The sequence below is a fragment of the Calliopsis andreniformis genome, chromosome 3, assembly GCF_051401765.1.
Source record: "Calliopsis andreniformis isolate RMS-2024a chromosome 3, iyCalAndr_principal, whole genome shotgun sequence".
NCBI classification, from domain to species: Eukaryota; Metazoa; Arthropoda; class Insecta; order Hymenoptera; family Andrenidae; genus Calliopsis; species Calliopsis andreniformis.
In genome coordinates, this window is record NC_135064.1 from 15,337,222 (window position 1) to 15,357,377 (window position 20,156).

At 42.4% G+C, this 20,156-nt stretch overlaps 1 protein-coding gene across 1 annotated transcript in view; it reads left to right on the plus strand.

The window, feature by feature from the left end:
• Positions 1-415: 415 nt before the first annotated feature.
• Positions 416-20,156, plus strand: part of Chinmo (Chronologically inappropriate morphogenesis) — a 50,597-nt gene continuing 30,856 nt past the window's right edge. The window contains exons 1-2 of the mRNA XM_076393525.1: positions 416-491; positions 11,849-12,073. Coding sequence (XP_076249640.1) covers positions 416-491; positions 11,849-12,073 — 301 coding nt within the window. The remainder of the gene's footprint in view (positions 492-11,848; positions 12,074-20,156) is intronic.

Consider the following 20,156-nt stretch of genomic DNA (forward strand, 5'->3'; position numbering starts at 1 on the left):
GATAGGAGACGAAGAAAAACGAAAAAGTGAATCGCGCTCGCCCTTTGCAACGTCAGCCCTGACCGAGGCCGCCCTCGTACGGCCCCGAGGACTTTCCAGCGAAAGTGATGGCTGCGGCTGGCCGGATGCCTGCGTAGGAAAACCGACCAGGGGTGGTTGTGCGTCGTTCGGCCGACGGTGGAGAGGCGGCTGTTCCTCCACCTTGAACGCGGGGTGGCGGTAGTCGAGGCGGGGGCGGTTGGTCCGCTTGGAGCGGCGAGGGAGAGGGGTGGCGGTAACCTTGCAACCCTCTTGCGTACGTGGGGGAAGGGGAAGTGACAGGAATCCCGGGAGGAGCGGTGGGTTATGGGTTGAAGGCAGTCGGGGGTGCAGCCGCGCAGGGCGGCAGTGACGGGCGTGACGTAGTCGGAGGAGGATGTACGCCCCTGTCGGCGAGGGCCACGGCAACCAACAACCATCCTTGGTCAATCCATGGTGGATGCATCCGCCAGGTACATCGTGTTTACCTGTTCATTGTCTCCGCGGTACTTGTCCATCGAATTTTAATCGGTGATCACCTCCGTCGACGCTGAACGTCGATCGTTCGTGCCCGAGGCGCGCAGGAGGAACGCATCGATGTCCGATCGATCGATCCTTTTGTTGGTCGCGGTTTGCATGGAATGGTAACTTGTGTAAGTGTTGGTGATGATCGATGGTCTCGATGGTTCGTTGAATTTTTATGTGTTAATTCGTAGAGATAGTTCGTGACAGATTGGAGGTATCTGTGTGGAGGAGATTCACTTAGTTGTCAGTGCGCTAGGCGAGTCTGTGAATGATATGTGAATGGGTTAGGCATTTACGTAGCGGTGGCTCGGGTAGATCGGGGGTAAGTTGAGCGGGACGCGGTGTTTGTATCTTACCTGTTGAGAGTATCTTACGTGCATGAGTGTTTTGACGTTTCTCTTTAGTTTTCAATGATATCAAATACCTACCTGTGTATTTCATTTCTGTGCGTGTTTTAGTTAGTTCTTTAGTTTAATTGAAGTACGTCGATGAAATTAGTTAATGAGCCGATGAATTCGTTATGGATCTTTCCTTTTTTGTAGTTTCTATTTTGACAATTTAGCTACTAAAATATGCTTTTACGGAAGAATCGTGTATCCTTATACGATAACATTCAACAACTCTATATTGTGCAAACACAAATGGGGTATATTTAAATGATATGACAAAAATAAGAAATTTATTCACATTATACTTCAAATATATAAGTTTTTAGAGCATTTTCTGTGCAAAATTGTATTCTTTCATTTCACACAGTAGGTAATATTTCGATATCCATCGGTTCTTAAAAAAAACTCGTCTAACTAAATCTAATAGTTAAACTGTTAATCATTGTATTATACCTGTTAACAAGCGTCAGTTCTCATCTATAATCGAAAAATTTTAAAATAAACTGACAATGAAGAAAATCGGTAGTAAGTCTTAACAAACCGCGGACTCTACATATCTCGTAAGAAGCTCAATAATAATAAATCATCTTTAATTTCATTAAAAAGAGGTTTCGCATACTAAGGCCTAGTCAAAGCTTTAATTATAATTTTATTCATCTGTCCCTACGATTCATTCGTTCCACTAAACGCCAATTCGAGTCCACGCGTCATATAACCGTTACTCATAGTGCACGTATACTTCGCGTTTCCTTTGTCTAATCTTATGCAGCACATGCACGTGCTACGTGCACGTTCACGTGCGTGTCCACCGTGCATAACGGTGTCCGACGGATAGAAAGTACGTACATTTGGAGGTGGTCCTATAGAGACCCTCACATTTCTGTCTCTCTCATTTAATATTTCCCCAGTTTGTTTCGTTCCCTTCAACTAATCTATCTCACTAACGAGTTTCGTCGATAAAATATAATACGACGCATTCCTATTATAGCAAAAAGATTTTTTCGCGGCTTCTTCAATGAGCCATGCACATACTTTGTTATGAGCATCGAAGTATTTTTACGTTTTTAGTCTTTGTCCAAAATATAGAAAAGATTTTCTTTTCCAAGCAGCTAGAGTAGCAGCTAAGTGTTCGATCCCTTAATCATGTTAAATAGTATAGTAACTTTTATGCTGTACGAGTAGTTCAAGAGTTTTTCCAATTGCTTGCAAAAACCTTTCTCTTTGTTGTTTACGACAGTCTTGAATATAAATCTTGCTTCGGAGTTATGGTTTATTTATAGACATAAAAGGTAGTTTCAAAACGCAACTTGATTCACGTTTTTCATCTCACTTCTCTAAAGCTTTCAAACGATCCAAGAAACCTCTATTTTCTTTATCTTCTCTAACTTTACGTACTTCAATCTCAGTGTATAGGTCTACAATTTAAGACTCAAATTATTTGGAACACTAAAAATATTTTCTAAAAATCCCACTCGAAGATGCAACCTCTTCTGTCGATCAAGTCTACGACATCGAGTCGTATGCTAGAAACAAACCGAAGAGGGTTACGACTCGCGACGAGGGTAGAAAAGGCGTGAGAACGAAAAGGAATAACGACAGAAGCAATAGCAATCGCTCTTCGGGCAATCGAAGTCGGATCAGACGTAGACAGACCATCTATCGCTACAGGCTGTTTGCTCCTTGTTCTCTTCGATTCCCGCGCGAATCGTGAAAGTCTCCCCCAGTCGATCGCAGCAATTTCTTCTTCGCGCGTATCGCCAGGAGCACAGTACTTCGTGGTCGATTCTATCACCGTTTTCCTCGTCCTCGTGACACCGATTCTCGTGTTTCGCGCTTTACCGCTCTTCCTACACCGACACACTGTCGTAAAATTCAACGCTCCAATAGCCACGTCGGCACGTGTCTCAAACAGCGCGCGTGCAGCCCTTCCTTTTCGTTTCGTTGCGACAAAGGGTCTGCATGGGATTCGTACTTTCCTTTGTGTGCCTACTTTCAAAATTGGAAAACCTGGAGGGCAATGGAGGATTCGAAAATTGGAGAAATTGTGAAATTGAAGGCGAGTTAGATTGCTTAGACTTCTGATATTCTTTGATGGTGATTTGCAACTTAATTCCAAAGACTTGTGAAGCTTTATACTGTATCGTATTTGTTAATGTTACCTATATTCGCTTCTAGCAGTATACCATGAACAAATATAAAGACAGTAAACAAATTGCAGTCCTAGAAATATAAATTGTATCCTTGAACGTATCAACATCAAGCGCTTGCTTCGATTTGTAAGAGTCATCATGGTTTCGATTGTCTTCGACTAGAAACCACCTGCTCTGTTTCTGTGGTATTAATGAAAGTTCCTAATCGCATCAAATAGATTTCATTCATTTACAAAAAAATTAACTACTATTGTAAACCTCCTCTTTTTTAATAACACGAAAAACTGCACTCTGATTTCAAGTTAATATTTTCACAAAATACACAAAAACTTACAGAAGTACTTTATACATATAATCCACTCAAATAAAAATAATTCTCTTTTTCATACTCTCTAATAAACATTAGAAAGCTCCTTGAATCGTATGTAAAAATATAATCTATTTTTCAGTATTATTTGTCATATGTTATTGCGACTCGTTTAAAAATTGCGTACAAGCAAAACATTTTTGCATACTATTTGGTCATCGCCTTCGGAGATTTTTATTACTCCAAGCGAGGCGGAGTTTACTCTACGCCCATTAAGCCTGTCTGCACTTTCGGTCCGAAATTTTCATCAGAGGAACCCTTTCTCTGCATTTTCCCTACCCCTTCCGCAATTATTACCGGGATCCAGGATTGACGCAAATCTCGTCTTTCTCTCTTTCTCGCGTTCTCTTTCATTCAGGGGCAGAAGCTATGAGGGATTGTCGGATAAGGGGGAAACAGTGCTGCGGTAGGCATCGTCGGCTGCAGTATTGACTATACTTCAGGGCCAGGTCCTTCGTAGAATGTATTTTCTACTACGTTATCACCCCTTCGTACTGTTCCATGCTGCTTCCTCCTGACGCAACGTTGCAAGCCTCATCGAATTTCGATAGGGGAAAGTGATGGAATGGTAAACATCTAAGCTGCCTTTCGGGAGAGATTACCCTCTATGACTAGCGTTGAGGATAACAATACCCTTTTGGTGCTTCGTATTTGTACTGTACTCTCTATAGTTTGTAACATTTAGCCCCCTTGTGCTCGTACCTACAAGAAATGAATGTAACAGACCCGTTCACAAATGGGGCCTTTAACATCAGCACTTCTTGCCTGAGCATTGTCTATTGTTTATGCTAAGAATAAATGAAAGTTTGATAATGTTTCATTAGAACATTGTGGTAATTGTCTCTGATAAAAGAATCACAGTAGAGCACCTCTGTGGTACAAGGGTTTTTTTAACAATAAGATCAGGTTCCAGATATAATTTCCTTCTGTCTTGGTACCTATATCTCTTACAATTAGTTTTGTCGCAAACATAACAATAAGATAACAGAAGCTATTATTTTCGTATTTATTTAAAATGTAGTCTATCACTCTAAACATAGTCACAATCTTCTCTAATTTTGTAAGTCTTAACTATAGTTTTTAACAAACCGTGTGTTTATTAGCGCACAATACAATGCAATTAATGTCATCGAGACTAATTACATCGAGTGCATCATGTTGCGTTCAGCCTCGTCGTCTAAATGACTCGATGCAGTTCTTCCTCGGTAGATCCGTTTTCAACGAAAGTGCACATCCTTAGCTACGGTAACTCCTGCCTTTGACTGATCCGTGGTAGTGGTTAATAGAGTGAGTTATCAAAGCAGTGCCACGCTCTCGTACCCATTGAGCACGGTCCAAGCAGGGTCCTTAATTGAATCGGCGAAATAATTCGGTTACCGGCTACACAGCTAATGCACTAATGCAGTTTTCTGCCTGAGAGAAAAACAACACTTCCCTCGGAATGCTCGCTGGGAGAACCGCGAGTACTTCTCTCTGTTGCAAGCCGCCGAGAACAGTTTTTTCTCTTCCAAATGCAATTTTCGTTCGCAGAAGTGCTTTCAAGTGTGTTTCTTCATGTGGTCGGGAAAAATTTTATATGGAGATACATTTGATTTTAAACGGATATGTGTTAGTCATTTAGGGAGTGTGTGTCGAGATCTGAAGGAGGTTTGAAGAAAAATTTTCCGAGAAATTAGGATTGACATGGTTTTTATAAACTTTTTGGAGTATTTGTGTTAAACTACTCAATGAATCGTCAGTTTACTGTATCTGCGTCTAGTGTCATGCAAGAAGGGAAATTTCAGTTTTCTATTTATCACGATTATGGTTATTAATTCTTCTAATTTAGATTACTAATACGTATCGACTGTCTATATTGGTGATAAATCGTATGTTGGACTATGGGAACCGAATGACAGATATTTTTCAATAGTATTTCAAAATGTTTTCTTAGTCTCAACATAGCCGACCGTTTGACTCTGTAGAGACCAAATTATATGTGAAAACTCTGTTTCTATATAAATGTTCGAAATTCTTTTCATATTTTGATTCTGAATCAATTTCTTACTGTGATTAGAAAGCAACACAACTGAGCAGTACAACGATGTACTCAGTTGATATTATCATCATATTGTCTTCGTTGGCGCATTATCACGTCACTTTCCCGTCATATCAGCTTCTCGTTTTTCCCTCTGACAATGAAATGTGTAGCACCTGATCTTTTCCTCGAACCGTACCACCTTTTTCCAGCGAACTACATTGAGAAACTTTTCTAATTTCGTTAGGCGAAAGACATTGCAACGCGATGTCACGATACAGGTGTAACGTGTGTAGACTGATATCGGATCCCTTGTCTCAGAAACGACATCAAGACTCAGAATACAGTAGAGAAGTAAAAGAAAACTAAGATTTGAACTCCCGATAGTTAATTATATGAAATAGTTCTGAAGATTGAGACTGAATACTCAGTACTGTGAAGGTGACCTGAAATTGATATATTTTTGTGAAACCTAGGACATCATACAGTGTGTCATGTTCCTGCGTGCGTAGGAGCCTTAACATTCAACCGCATATTATTTTCTATAGTTATATTCTGACAAGGGAACATTGCGAGGTGTAAATTTTCGATTTTTATAAAACTCGGCAGGACTGTAGAGTAGCCGATAATATTCGACTCGTATTTTTTTATCGGCTCTAATCCAGGCGATGAAAACCATGCACAAAGTGGAAGGTGGAAAACATATTTCGTTTAATATGTCGATAAATATTGCGTACAGCAGAATGCTGTAAATGGGGCGAATGAGTATTTCTGAATGATGAATCCACTTATTCAAACAGTTTTTGAAAATATCCATTTCTTTAAAAAATATATTACAAAATAGTGTATTTTCGTTGTTTTCACTGACTAAATGTTGATCGATCGTTTCACAGATTTGTATGTGAAATACAAAATACGGATAAAATAGAATTTTGATTTTTTACGATATAAACAAAATAATAAAATTCATAGTTAGACCACATTTCCTGCGAAATTGGGCCCCGAAACGAGTAGCCTTAGAAAAAAACATACATCCTTATAATGTTTCCAATGCGACAATTTCCTCGAAGCCACCGCTCTTCGTTGCTTCTCACCACGAATTTCAACATTTTTAGACCATCGTCGCCTCTCTCGTTTTCCACAACGTTTCGACGCTATACAATAATTACATAGAATCTCCGATTGAATTTAGTCTTTGAACGGGTCCCCTGGCGTCCATTCCCGCCGCTTTCCACGGCGAATCCCTAAAAATCCATACAACGCGGCGTGTGTTTTCTCCGCAGCCCAGTCCCGGTGACATAATACGCCTCGCCATAGGAGAACCGCCGAATTACGGTGCTCGACCACGCACACCCACACGCACGCACACGCGCGCTCTCGCGTGGCCACGAGTTCGCGGGTGTGCAGAAAATGAGCGGCAGTGTGACGCACACTCGCGCACCAGCTCGCGGAACGCGCGCCGCGGGTTTGCGCGTGCGCGGCTCCGGAGTGCGTGTGCGCTGCAGCGCACGCACCTTTTGCCTCCCCGTGTGCACACGCCCGGCCGTGTTGCAGCGCAAGCGTGTGCGTGCGCGGGCGCGCACCGCGCGGCTGTGTGCGTGGCCAGGGGCGCGCGTGCGGCCCCGGAGCGACCTTGAGCCTCCTCGGTCCTCCCGCGGCCTCCCCTCCCACGCTCCGCTCCCCCCCGAACCCTCCCCGCGACGCCCTCGCCCTCCTCCCCTCGCGCAATATCTCCCTCCCCTATCAGCGACGCCAGAATTGCTCTCTGTCGCTCTTTCCTGCTCTCCCACCCTCTACCTTTCGCTTTCCTTTACTCACAGCGCCACGCAACTAGTGATGAACTCGATTCGCTGTTGTACGGATTTGTTTGAGGCGATCGGAACGCGTGGAGACGGTTCTCGGGATTGCCGGTATGTGCTTGAATTTGGAGACTGGAAACTGCCGGTGCGATCGGGTTTGAGGTGGTTCTGAGGTGGTTCTGAGGTGGGGTTGAAATGGGGACTTTGGAGGGGCTTGAAGGAATTGCAGTGCCTTTTTGGGGCGAGTGGAAGTCGAGTGTTGGTTTGTAGTTGGCAAGATTGAGGTGAGTGGTGGCTGAAATTGGTATTAGTTTATAGGAAGCTTGTGAGTCTTGAAAATTCATCGTTTTGTGTACTTCGTATCATTTGTTTAGCTGATTCTAACTTTAGAAGAGTTGTAAAGATGTTTATAGAACTAGATCCACTGTTTCACTCACTCAAACTTCTCAAAATTATCGCACACTAGTTCTATGGACTTTTACGAATATTTTATAATCCCTTCTATCATACATTAATATTCTCTAATATTATAAACCATTATAAATCAGAGAAGTACAGAAATTGATGAAGGTCTTTTCATAAACAAATTGCTCAAGAACTCGTTGAATAAGGAATCGATTATGTCCATCGCTAAACGCCACGCAGCAGCAATGCCTCGAGCGCCTGAATTTCCATCCACCTTCTCTCTCACTCTTTCCCCACTCGTTTTCGTACCCCTTCCTTTCATTACTCTTTAGTTTACCTCTGTCCCTGTCTCCCATTCTAGCTCTCTATTCTCCCCCACCCTCCCACGACTCCTACGCTCTTTCCCCTTTTCTCTTTACTGCTCACGAGGCACGACGCTTCTTGCACGCACGCAATGCCGGAGCAGGGAGTGCACACTAAATTTTGGCGGACCAGGGACGTACACCGTGGCGTTCTATATGGTGACGTTTTGGGGCGTGGAGTTCATCAATTTTTGAACAGAGATTTGACAAATAATAGTGATCTATCGTACATCTTTACCTGAATCGATCTAGAAAGAAACAAAAGTGAATCACAGTGTCTTGTGACTGACTTGTTTCCTCAAATCAGCATACCAAATACATTGTGCACACATGCACGTGGAAACAATCAATTTCCTCAATGCATTATTTAGCAATGACTAACTCTGTATTCGCATGAGTAATACATGTGAATTCTGTTTAAACAACCACTTTTCCCACAAATTCAATGCTCGGCTCTTCCCAATTTCCGTCAATTTTTATTCCCATCCACAAATAAGCCTATCAGTAGCGTAGCACACATACTACGCGGTACACGCTGCGCAAAACTCGAAATCACGAATCGTGACGAGCGTAAAAGAGCCAACGGAAAACGTTGAATCGGCGGTAGTTTGCAGCAACCATCCCGTGCAGCCAAACATTGGAAGGCTTTCATTGTCAGCACGGAGAATGACGCGAGTCGGTCATTCCGTCCCGATTCACTCAGCCGCTCGTAAATTCGCTCCGTGACCTCGACTTCGCTGGTCCGGTGTCGCGTGTCGATTAACGAGCACCGAAATTCGGATGTCGTGCAATTCGCGATGAATAATTGCAATCTCGCCGAGAATTTCACCCTCAGGGTTCAAAGAGGCATGGATACCTCTTTGGGGACAAGTGGCATTATGTAAGGTACGACACACGTGTGCTCCAAACGCATATTTACTTATTCATGGAACGCGTTACACAGCCATTCCCGTTTGCCTTCCAAGTTCTAGTAAAGCCTACGGCAAATACGCGATGCTGAGCCTTCTGAATTCCACTCCGTGTGATCGCAGCGGAACATAGCCAATTACGCTTCGCCATGGTGTGGTTAATCTGTATAGGCAAGATTTGATGTAGTTTGATGAGAAGCTTGAGCTGAGTTTGCAACGCATAAATTAGCTGGGTGAACCGTGAAAATCGAATGAGTTGCGCTTCACCTTTGCGAACGACAGAATGTGCTGAGTAACGAGGTCGTTTGATGGTTTCTCGGTGTAACGGATCATTCAGATTTGGGGGACTGGAGGTTTCTGTTGATAGCAGCTGACGATCCCTTAAAGTCGTCTAAAGAGTTATTATTATTATTGTTCTTATTAGCATAGCATTTCTATTACGCGTTTTATGTAATAAAGGAGTACTGTTAGCGTAGAGTACAGTGATGATGCTTGTGGTATATTTAAACCCTTGAAAACGGAGCGTTGTCACCTGTAGGAGCACTTGCAGATTAATGGAAATTGGAATGGAAATAATATTAGGAATCTTGTGTTTTGTAAATTAAATGGTACATATGCATTTTACAATAATTGGTTAGTTACACATAATATGAAAAAATGGTAATGTTTTACAATTAACATATAACTCATGTGTGAGTCAGAGCAATTCTAATGATGCTGTCAGTAATCCAAACATACCCAGCGTTGAACGAAACTATCCAGCAAAAATCAAGATCGAACCTGTAACCAAACACTTCGTCGTTGCATCTACGGCGGCCCTGCATAGTCCGCGCCCGATTAAACTTTCGACCAGCAGTGACGTAATCGTGCGTGGTAACGACGACGAGCGTGCAACAAGGCTCCCTTCCACGTCGCGCATCGTTCCTGCCGAGTGGCGCCACGTATCTACGTTTCGGCCCTGGCACGTGTTAGATTAGAAAGTGGCGGGGGTACGCGCGATACCTTAGAAGCATTAGAGGGGAGGGGGTTAGGGCCGTGAGCGTGAAAGAACGACACAGAGGGTCAGAGGGTACAGGGAGTGGGTAGAATTGGACAGAGACGATAGGTGAAAACAAGCGTGAGAAGAAGAGAGAAGAATAGACGCTCGTAGCCGCGAGGGGCGAAGAGAGATAGGAGAAGGAGGGGGGCACAGAGAGAAGCACGCGAACTGAAGTTCTAGCCTTAAGCAATCTCGCCCCACCCTCTTCCGAAAAAGTCGAATCTTACCTCTCCCCTACCCCTCTCGAACGGTCCCTCCCCCGACAGCAGCCGCTCCTCTCCTCCCACCTACGCGACCTTCCCTCTTCCTCCAAGCGTGCTACCGCCTCCCGGTCCCCCCGAAACACGGCCGAACTCACACTATTTCGTCTAACCGCATTTGCATCGGCACCGATGACCCATATTCACGTTGTTTCCTCCGCGACACGGCCACCACCGCGACGTCTTCGATCCTCCTTCTCTCTTCAGCCATCGGTCCGCTCGGTTCGCGCGATCACCGTTCACGACGATTCCTCCCGCGCGCGGGTACAAGACCGGCGTGTCCTATCTGGTCTCTCCGCGGGACAGAGACGAAACGATCAGGCCACGTGGAAGAGCGGGACGGAGGTGACGGTGGAGGAAGCAGGACAGAGGTAACCGGCGACGGACAGTTACGCGTGATTCGTTCCTCGTCGCGGCGATGCGCGATGCAAGTCGGTGACTCGATTTCGGCCGGGTAGAACGTAGAGGCCCCGAGCCATCAGTGTGTACGCGACCAGTGTTCGGATACACTACGGGAGAACACGCCGGGGAACGGCTCGGCTCTCTTTTTGCGCTCGTCGACTCTCGAGTCCGCTGCAAACCGCTCGCTGGTGGTGTTCGAGGCGACGCTGGGGACACAGTGCAACCGCAGAGGTCACTTTCGAGGATCATGTGCCGCGTGGACACGTGTACCGGTGCAGGGAACACGCTCCTCCGCGAGCTCCGATAGACAGTTGGCAGTCAGTGGTTCGGTCGCGAGATACGTACGAGGTTTCGTGGTGCGGACTGACCGAGGTTTTTGTGAATGAACCGTGCATGCATCATCCTCGACGCTGCCTCCCTTGAGCCTGCTTCCAGAGGACGGTAATACGGTCCTGAGCTTTGGTAGGTTTCGCTCGAGGCTTTATCGCGCACCGCGGAAATCCGGTTGAAGCTTTCGCGACACGGTACAATGCCAGCACGATTGCGGTTAGCCGAGCGATTCGGTCATGGGCGATTCGCGGGCACGTTTCGGGGGATAATCGTGAATTTACGTGTCACGCATTGATAAGGCGGGCGAATCAGACTTTCGCTTGCGGCTTGCAATTGCCGACGATAAGGATTTTGGATGGCTTGTGTTGTGACACTGTAGCTCGAACGATGGCACGGTATTTACTCGTTGTGAACTCGAGAAAATGTTGAGCCGAAGTTGTTGAAGTCTCTTGTATTAGAATTTAGAAGAATACTCTAACAGTTTAGAGTTTCTGAGTTTAATAGAATCAGTAAGAGTCGACTTTGCAGATTTAAGAAAGCTGCTCTTATTGTAATCAAGCTACCTATTTAGGAAAGTTTTGCAGGATCTGCAAGATCATTTTTTCCGTGCAAAAGGAACGAATACAGAAGTCATTGGGATGAAAATGATGAAAGTAAAAATAATTCAGGGAAATGTTTAAAGAAGTGTTTGTAACGAGAAAATACTGTATCTTCTTTATAAGTCATCGTGAATACTGTATCTCTTTGATCTGAAATAGATAATTAGTCATTTGTGGAACAGATTGGTGTAAATATGGGTATAGGTGTTTATAAAGGTTATTGACATTTGAAAAGTTTGATTTATGATCGGGATTTGTATTGGAATTTTTCTGTACAGCTGAACGAATTGGGCACGAGCGCGATCAAGAAGGAAAATACGTACACGAAGGTGGCAGAGACAGGGGTGGCGAAGGTCACGGGGTCGGGCCTAGGGGTGGCATCATGGACTCTCACCAGCATCAGTTCTGTCTCAAGTGGAATAGTTTCGGTAGCAACCTAGCGACAGCGTTCTCGAATTTATTCAAAAGCGAGAGTCTTACCGATGTCACCCTATTCTGCGAGGGTAAGTCTTATGCAATGCATTTTTACGTTTACTTAACTGTATAAATTTTTACTGCGATTTTATTGACAGTTCCTAATTGAAGTATTTTGGAATTTGTATTGAAATTATACATGCATGAATCTGAAATTATGAGTCTATGAATCACAAAAAAATTTTAAAAATGCGTAATCTTTAATAGGTGCCATTGCATTGTACTTTCTATATTCCAAAACGATAAATAATAAACACGATATCGATCGAATGAATGAACGTTAATATTGGTCGATTATTTCTGGTTACATAAAATAAAGCCGTTATCCAATCATCACAAGCTGAATCAGCACCGTAATCGTAGATATCAACTAATACTGGTGCAATGTTCAGGCATGAGCCACAGGGATACCTCGATTTCTGCCACTTTATCAGTGGTCGTCAATAAACCCCAAAAATTTGCACAAAAATTACAATAGAACCTCGATCTTGTTCATGATCCTCGTTCTTCTATCTCTCATTCAATGCCTCCTTAACCCCTTCGCTGATCGCTAAAAATATCGTCAAACGGTTCAAAAAATATTCAATTGTTTTATGATTAACTTCTACTTATGATAAGAACATTGAAAAACCTTGTCATACCAATGTTTCTTAAATACAAAAAAAAATATCTGCATTGCCCATACATCATACAGACCAAATAGCAGAAGCCTTAACTCTACCAAAACTCTACCAAAACTCAAGCAATTACCCAATAAAACTCTCCTCAGAGTAGAATCCCTAACCCACCAAAGACCGCCGAGAATTTCAAACGCAGTATTAGCAAAACAGAATCGAGGTTTTATTCATTTTAGTGCGTTCGAACGATCAGCGAAACCCTGCCGGAAGCTTAGCCTCCATGTCTGACCAAAGCGGCGCCATCACTCCTTGCGCGCGAATCCACTCACCTGTCCGACCTCTGGGCACAGTTGCACGCCGCCGCGTTGCACACAGTGCACGTGTGCGACTGCAGGCGAAGTGCACCGGCCGCGGATTGGTCCGCCCCTACCCCCGTTTCGCCCAATCACGCGGGGCGAGTGCTTCACTCGCGCAGAGTCAGTCGGCGTGCATGCGAATCTCGACGGCTTTGCACATCGGGATACGTGCATGCACATGTATGCGCGAGAGGAGGCGGGAGCGCGTGCACGCGAATACGCTCGGCTGGTGTGCGATTTCCCCCGACGAATGCAACATTCTTAGCGGATTCGCCGCGCGAAACCGCAGTTCGCGGCGAGCCGCGGTGCAACGCGCTCGGTGCATGTGCATCGCGGCTCTCGCCCCTCGACGTGGCGCGAAGACGTGAATCGATCTCCAAAAGAGGAGAGAATGGCGATTGGAATTTTCGGGCCTCGGGAAGAGAAGGCTGCTTTCGCCGATTGATTGTGTTTTTACAGACTGTGCTCTTGTTTGAGTTCGATGTAAGTGATTTATTGCGCGTATGTCAAAGTTTGTGAATTTACGGCGGGCTATGAGGAGAGGTTTATCCTGGATTTGAATTTTGTAAGTGCAAGAATGGAGACGATCTTTGTGAGTGTGGTTTCTAGCTGTTTTCTTGATTTTTTTTTAGTAGTTGATGGTTATGCAAATTTGTGTTATTGTTTTATTCAGTTTTATTATTGTTCTTGTCTTTGATCAATGCTTGCAAACAGTGAGGTAAAATCATTTGTGCTGTTTTGCACTTTTTTCGTTGTGTTGCAGCTACATATAATCACTAGTTTTGGATTACTGTGATCTTCTTTTCGTTGTACTGACATTTGAGAAACTCGTGTCTCTATTGTTTTAGTTAGTAAATTTATTAGTATATTAACACTAGTCTAACAAGTTCCTGTGAGACACCTCAGTTCATCATGGGAAAGGTCTCTGATCAATAAGTGACTGACATAATAGGTCAAAAGTTACTTTATTCACAGCAAAATTTACAGCCTCAGGTTAGCCATTCATTATTATGCAGAGTATTAATAAACATGATATTATTATTTTATCAGCGATAGGAAGATAAAAGTCACTGCAGTACACGTATCGTCATCGTGCGTGTCAACTTTATATTTATCGTGGCCCGTTTATGCAGGGCGTAACAGTATGCCTTCCGGTCTAAAAATAACACGTGCATCTTCATTCATAATGTATTAACCGTAACGTGCGATGCAACGGATGCGTTGCCGACAAGGGTTCCTCTTTTCGATCGATGTTAAATTTCGTTTCGGCTCGTGTCGTTAGTAACTCGTCGTGAATTGGACAATAAGGATCGATTAAAACGAGGTCTTCGCGTCGGCAATGCACGATGACATGTCGATGACGGGTCTCGTTTCTGTGTTAAACAATGCGAAGAGTTCGTGGCATTGAACCGTGAACAATTGAAAGGAGCTGTAATAAGGTGGAACGAATGATTCCTCTGCGTCTCAATCGGTCGATTATGCATTCAGGGTACGTTCCGTTGGCATTTTGAATATTGAAAATAGCCAATACGTGGTTTACTTTGTGATACACTGCATCGTAAAGGTGCCATTAAAAGAACAGTATTTAACTCTTTTACGTGATTTAATAACTGTATTATTGGTGCATGTATATTCGTTAATCTGTATTTTGTGATTAGCATGATTACGATCCGATAGATACTAAAGGCATTAAATTTAATCGTCTACAAAGTATGCTATATCTAAACTAGTGACTGATCTTGTATTTTTATTCAACATTAGAGCTCCATTATTTATCTACTTCTTGCAAGACTCATTGAATTAAATTTTAAGTAGACTTATATTTTTTGCCACTCAACCATGTAATAGCATTCAAATATTAAGAAGAAACTACGTTCGAAATATAAACTAAAATATACTTCGCATTTGTAATGACCCATTTTTACTCGTTCGTTCCACATTCTTCCCGAAATGTAGCGCATTACAAAATCAACCCTTGGATCATGCCCATATTTGCACTGTTAAAATTAGCCCACAGCGTGCACCAAGCATAACGAATCCCATGGCAATCAAAGGCTGTTGGGCTCCGCGAGATTGCGACGTCAATAAAATTCGGTACGATTTATCAGTGGTACGCGATAACGGGTACTACACGCCAACACGTGGGGCTAGATATTTGTTCTTTTATCAGTCGCGCTGAGTAAACAAGAATGTGCAATATTGGTGGTACGATTTTTCGAGCCTTCTGTTTTCGTAACACGTTACCTGTTCAACGATCGAGTTTCGAGATTCCATCTCACTGGCGTTCTTCGCTGCGTCGCTGCAGCACCGTTAAAGGAAATCCTCCTAAAAGTACAAACGCTGTAGGTACATGTGTCCGATTGGTCGAGACAACTAACGGCGTTCTCTTGAATGCAGGACATAGAGAAAGTTGTGAACGGTTAGGTCGACCGACTAATCACTATCGCTGGACGACCAAGAGGTAGTCGCTTAATTAACCAGTTGGCCCATCGTATTATACGCTCGGTTCCTTATGGGTATCTGGATCAAACCGGTACATGTTTTTCGATCCCCTTATCGATCTTTTAATTTAACTGATAATCTATTGCAAATTAAAAATAGATGCAATGATCAGCGATGATAATCTGTTTTTTTTTTTTCTATAGTCGCTCTGATGTGTTTTTTTAACAAACATGAGTGTCGAAGATTTTTTATTTGAATGAGATTGTAAAGATAATTTTCATGAAAATTCACTGCGATGTAATATTCTATAGTTTTCGGTTGTCTGTTGTCATAGAAGTCAACTGTAAATACAGAAAATAGCTTTTAGGTTCATGTTTGCAGATGGGTTAATTGAAACAAGTAATCTAAGAATTTAATACATAAAGAATTACCAGATTCACTAAGTTATTCACAAATCATTTAGTTTAGAGGTTCTTTGCCAGTTTCTGCTGAATTTAGTTGCACGTTGCATCATATATGTCTTCCAGTTTCGCTCCAAAAATGAGCAAACTGCACCTTGGATCTATAATTCACATTTCGTGAGCTGTGCACAGGCATATAAAAATAAAAACTACTGACATGATAATGTTAACATCGAATCATCATCGATCTCGGCAAATTTTAAGAAGCATTTTCTATTTCTTAGAAAACGATAGAAGTGTTGTTAAGTTTAATATACAACCCATGAGTATCCTCGACAGTAAAATACAAAATTCATCAATGACCTCCATTCACATCCAACAACTCACACCACTGATCTTTATCTGCGATGACAAATTGTAAACTTCTACGCCTCATTCTCATCCCTCTCAATGAATGTTTAGGTAAACGTCCATCGTTCCTCTGTTCAGAGATATTCCCAGCATGCAGCTCGTCTCTGTCTTCATCTCGTGCTGTTGAACAGCAAAAGTCCACCGCGCAATTCGCGATAACCCTCGATGGCCCTTACGCAGAGGACACTTCCGAAACGCTGTTCAGAATATTTCCAACGATGTGATTCGAATTTTCGTTCGTGCAACGAGCCACATCGTTCCTTCCATACATGTATAAGACTATATGGGCATTGGGCACACTTCCAATGAGAGACCAATGAAGTCAACGTCAGAGTACAGAGAACACCATTGGATGCCTCTCTTTATCCTCTACAAAACAGTATTTAGGCACTTAGGTCGAAAATTAATTAATTTTAACTTTATTATTCTTAGTTCACGTTCTAGAATTGCCGTCTTCGTCATACTCATGAATGTCATTTGTTGACACATAGACACGACATATATATACGCCGAAACACGCATCATTCAATATTATTTAAGCTTGTCTAACTAAATTTTTTTCTATCTCCTATCATTTAAGAGCTGTAGCCTGGCCCACTTGCATGAAACATCCTGTATACTTCCCATACATCTCCAACCTTCCATCTTGTCTTCATCACGCAGTTTCGATGCCCCATATAGTCTTATACACATATGTTCCCAGTGATGTGCTTCGAATTTTCGTTCGTGCAACGAGCCACATCGTTCCTTCCCTCCACCCACCTATCCCTAGTCCCATTTCCTCGTCCTCGTGCGATCTTCCTCTAACGCTTTCTCCAAGGCGACTCCACGCGTGTCCTGATTTCACGAAAACCACCTCCTTGGTCGATGGGAAAGGAAAAGTTTCGTCTCTAGTCTCCCGGAATACCGAAGGCCGTCGGTTGGAAGGTCTGGAAGGCGAAAGTCGACGAAAAGCCGTTTCGACGGGTGAAACAGGGAGAGAGTAACTCGATGCTTTGTCGCCTCCTCGTGAGTGGTCTTTCTTGCCAAAGAGGTAGAGGGTGAAAACCTAAAAGGAAGGTTGGTTAGGTGGGAAGGGTTCAAGGACGGTGGAGGTTGGTAGGAAAAAGGCAGGCGTAACGCGCGCATAGCTCCAAAAAGAGTCGTGATTGAGCAACGAGCGGTACGCCTTCGTCCGTTATGCGTGTGGACGTGCGTATGCGAGCGTTTGAATGTCGTGCACACGCGCGCGATCGCCACTGCGCGTATAGATACATAGAATCGTTCGAAAGCTTTAAAGGAAGCCGAAAGTAGGTCCCGGTTACAGTTAGATCTAACAGTCTTCTTCACGGTCTTCTTGAGCTGTTTAGGCGATGCACACTGCTCGACGACGCTGACACGTGGTACACGCACTGACGCGCACTTGTCAGTGGTATGTATGGGACACGAGGCCTCTGAACTTGTTGGAGGGTTGTAGAGGAATTTTTTGATGAATTTTGAATTATTTGCTATTCTTAGTAGCAAGTATTAAAGACTTATAAAATACTTTCTAGTTAAGTATTACTCGTGTTCCTTGAGAAGTCCTTTGGAGACCATTGTCCCTGATGCTTTCCAGGGGACTTCTCACGAACCATGTATGATACTTGGTCATGGGGTTTAGAATTGAAGCTACGGTTGACTGTTTAGGATATATCCAATTTGTTTGTTTCGATTGGTTGACGGGATGATATACATACTTATATGGTGTCTTATAATGGTGGGCTTTCTATGCATTCTAATGCCTGTACTGTTGAATAAACAATGATAGTTTCGAAGGCTATTCACGTTGGTATTTCTAGTTAGTCTGCAATCGTCAAACGACTAGTATGGAGCAACTTTCTCTTATTAGCTTTTTCAAACAGCTGACGTGAATTCTTGGAAAAAATATGTGTGTAAAAGGGTTAATAGGTGATATGTCGGCTGTGAACATTTTTTAGACTGGTTTTGGTGGTACTTTCTGCACCACATTCTAACACAGTAGAACACAAAAGCCATACATTACACAACTTAAGTAACTATCAGTAATCTCATGTTGTAACCTTCGCTAAATCAACACTGGTAATTCAACTAGAACTTGCATCACGTTAGAAGAGAATAGATAAGAATCGAGCAAAATTCTGGTCACAAAAAATACATATAAGTAATATTACAGACACTCCAATATCTACTTTGAATATATTTCAAATATTTTAACTCTACTATGAAGTTGAAATTTATATTTATAAGTACAAATAAGTAAGACGTATTCAAATATTCTGTTGCAAAACAATTCAGCAAGTAGTCTGAATTAATAGAGAATAAATTAATTACGAAATAAGGCGTGTCACGTATTTGTGATATATCTAAAAACATTTCAAATATAAGACTCGAGACGCAGACAATTTTGCGTGCAAATGGTGAGTTATGAGCGTTATCTAGCGCTGAGAAAATGTGTGGATACACATACACGCGTAGTGCGTGTAACGTTACACGAGATTAAGTGAAGTGTGCAGGCGACACGTGGAGCATTAGACTAGGACATTCATATACCGTTTGCTGGTATTCGAGCGGAACTGTCCCGGACACGCTGGCCTTAGATGCGAGAGACAGTTTCGTATGCGATTGACGACAACATATTTTGGCAGCGTGGCCTAAATTTAGTAGAAAGATCGATTATTCTGTCTAGTATGTATAAATAGGCACTATTAGACAGAAAAACTACGATAAAATATTTTTTATGTAATTTTATACTGAGTGATTCGTACTTTTCTGGCAAAATTGTAGAAGTATAATCTAGAAGTGAAAATAAGAAAAAATGTTATATGAAGTTTGTTTGTGAAAGCATTATTGCAAAATTGTAGACAAGTACTGAATACAGCAAGGTAGTCATTTTGAAATGCAAATTTAAACATTTTCACCAATCTTCAGAAATTAATAAAGATAAAAAGTACAATGTGATTATTTGTAAAAACAAGCTGTAATTAAATTTTAAGACAGAATTTATTAGCATTGAATTCTCAATCAAGTGAGGTCCAAATAATCGAGCTTCTTGCATTCAATAATCTCTCGATTACAGATTTATTTAATATCATTGATACAGTTGCAATCTCGAATTCGATAACTTCAACATTTTCGAATACTCGCAATGAGAAAAGAATAATATTTATTTTATTCTATCGAAGTTATCGTACGATACAGAATTTTATTCACGATTAACACGCTACGTTCATAATAACGTTATTGACCGTAATTCCAGGCACAACAAAGTGATATGAGACCACGATCGTTATCTCTGAGATCAATCATTCTTATTGGGTCACTGTGTCCAATGCAACGCGATAATGTGTAGACGAATCGATGGTGTTCGGAGCCGCACGACGATATCTGGTCGAACCAAAAGGGTCGACTGTAAGCAGGAAATTAGGTCGTGTCGTTGGTACGTCGTTGTGTGTTGCAACACGACGCAATCTAACGCGGAAACAGGCACAGACGCGTGACCTCTATATGCATTATAAAAAACTATTGTTTATTCTCTTTTATTGCAATACCTTGCAGCATCGATTTACTCCTTAAATAATTGATGCGATCATTTTGCATAATCGATTAACTCCACAGAACAAAGACATTTATATTCATTTTAAACATAAAAAATTGAGTATCAATCGAGTGCTTTGGCACTAAAATTTTAAAACATTCAAAAACTGGAATTAATTATTTCAGCCTGTGAACTTTTCAATTGAGCTCACCTAATACATACGTTTTAAATTCACGTTGATGAATTAACTGAAAATTTAATGATAAATGTGATATAAATGGGCATTGATAAATACAGATAAAATTCATTCTAAGTAGGTACATATTACGACTATCTAATAACTAAATCGATAC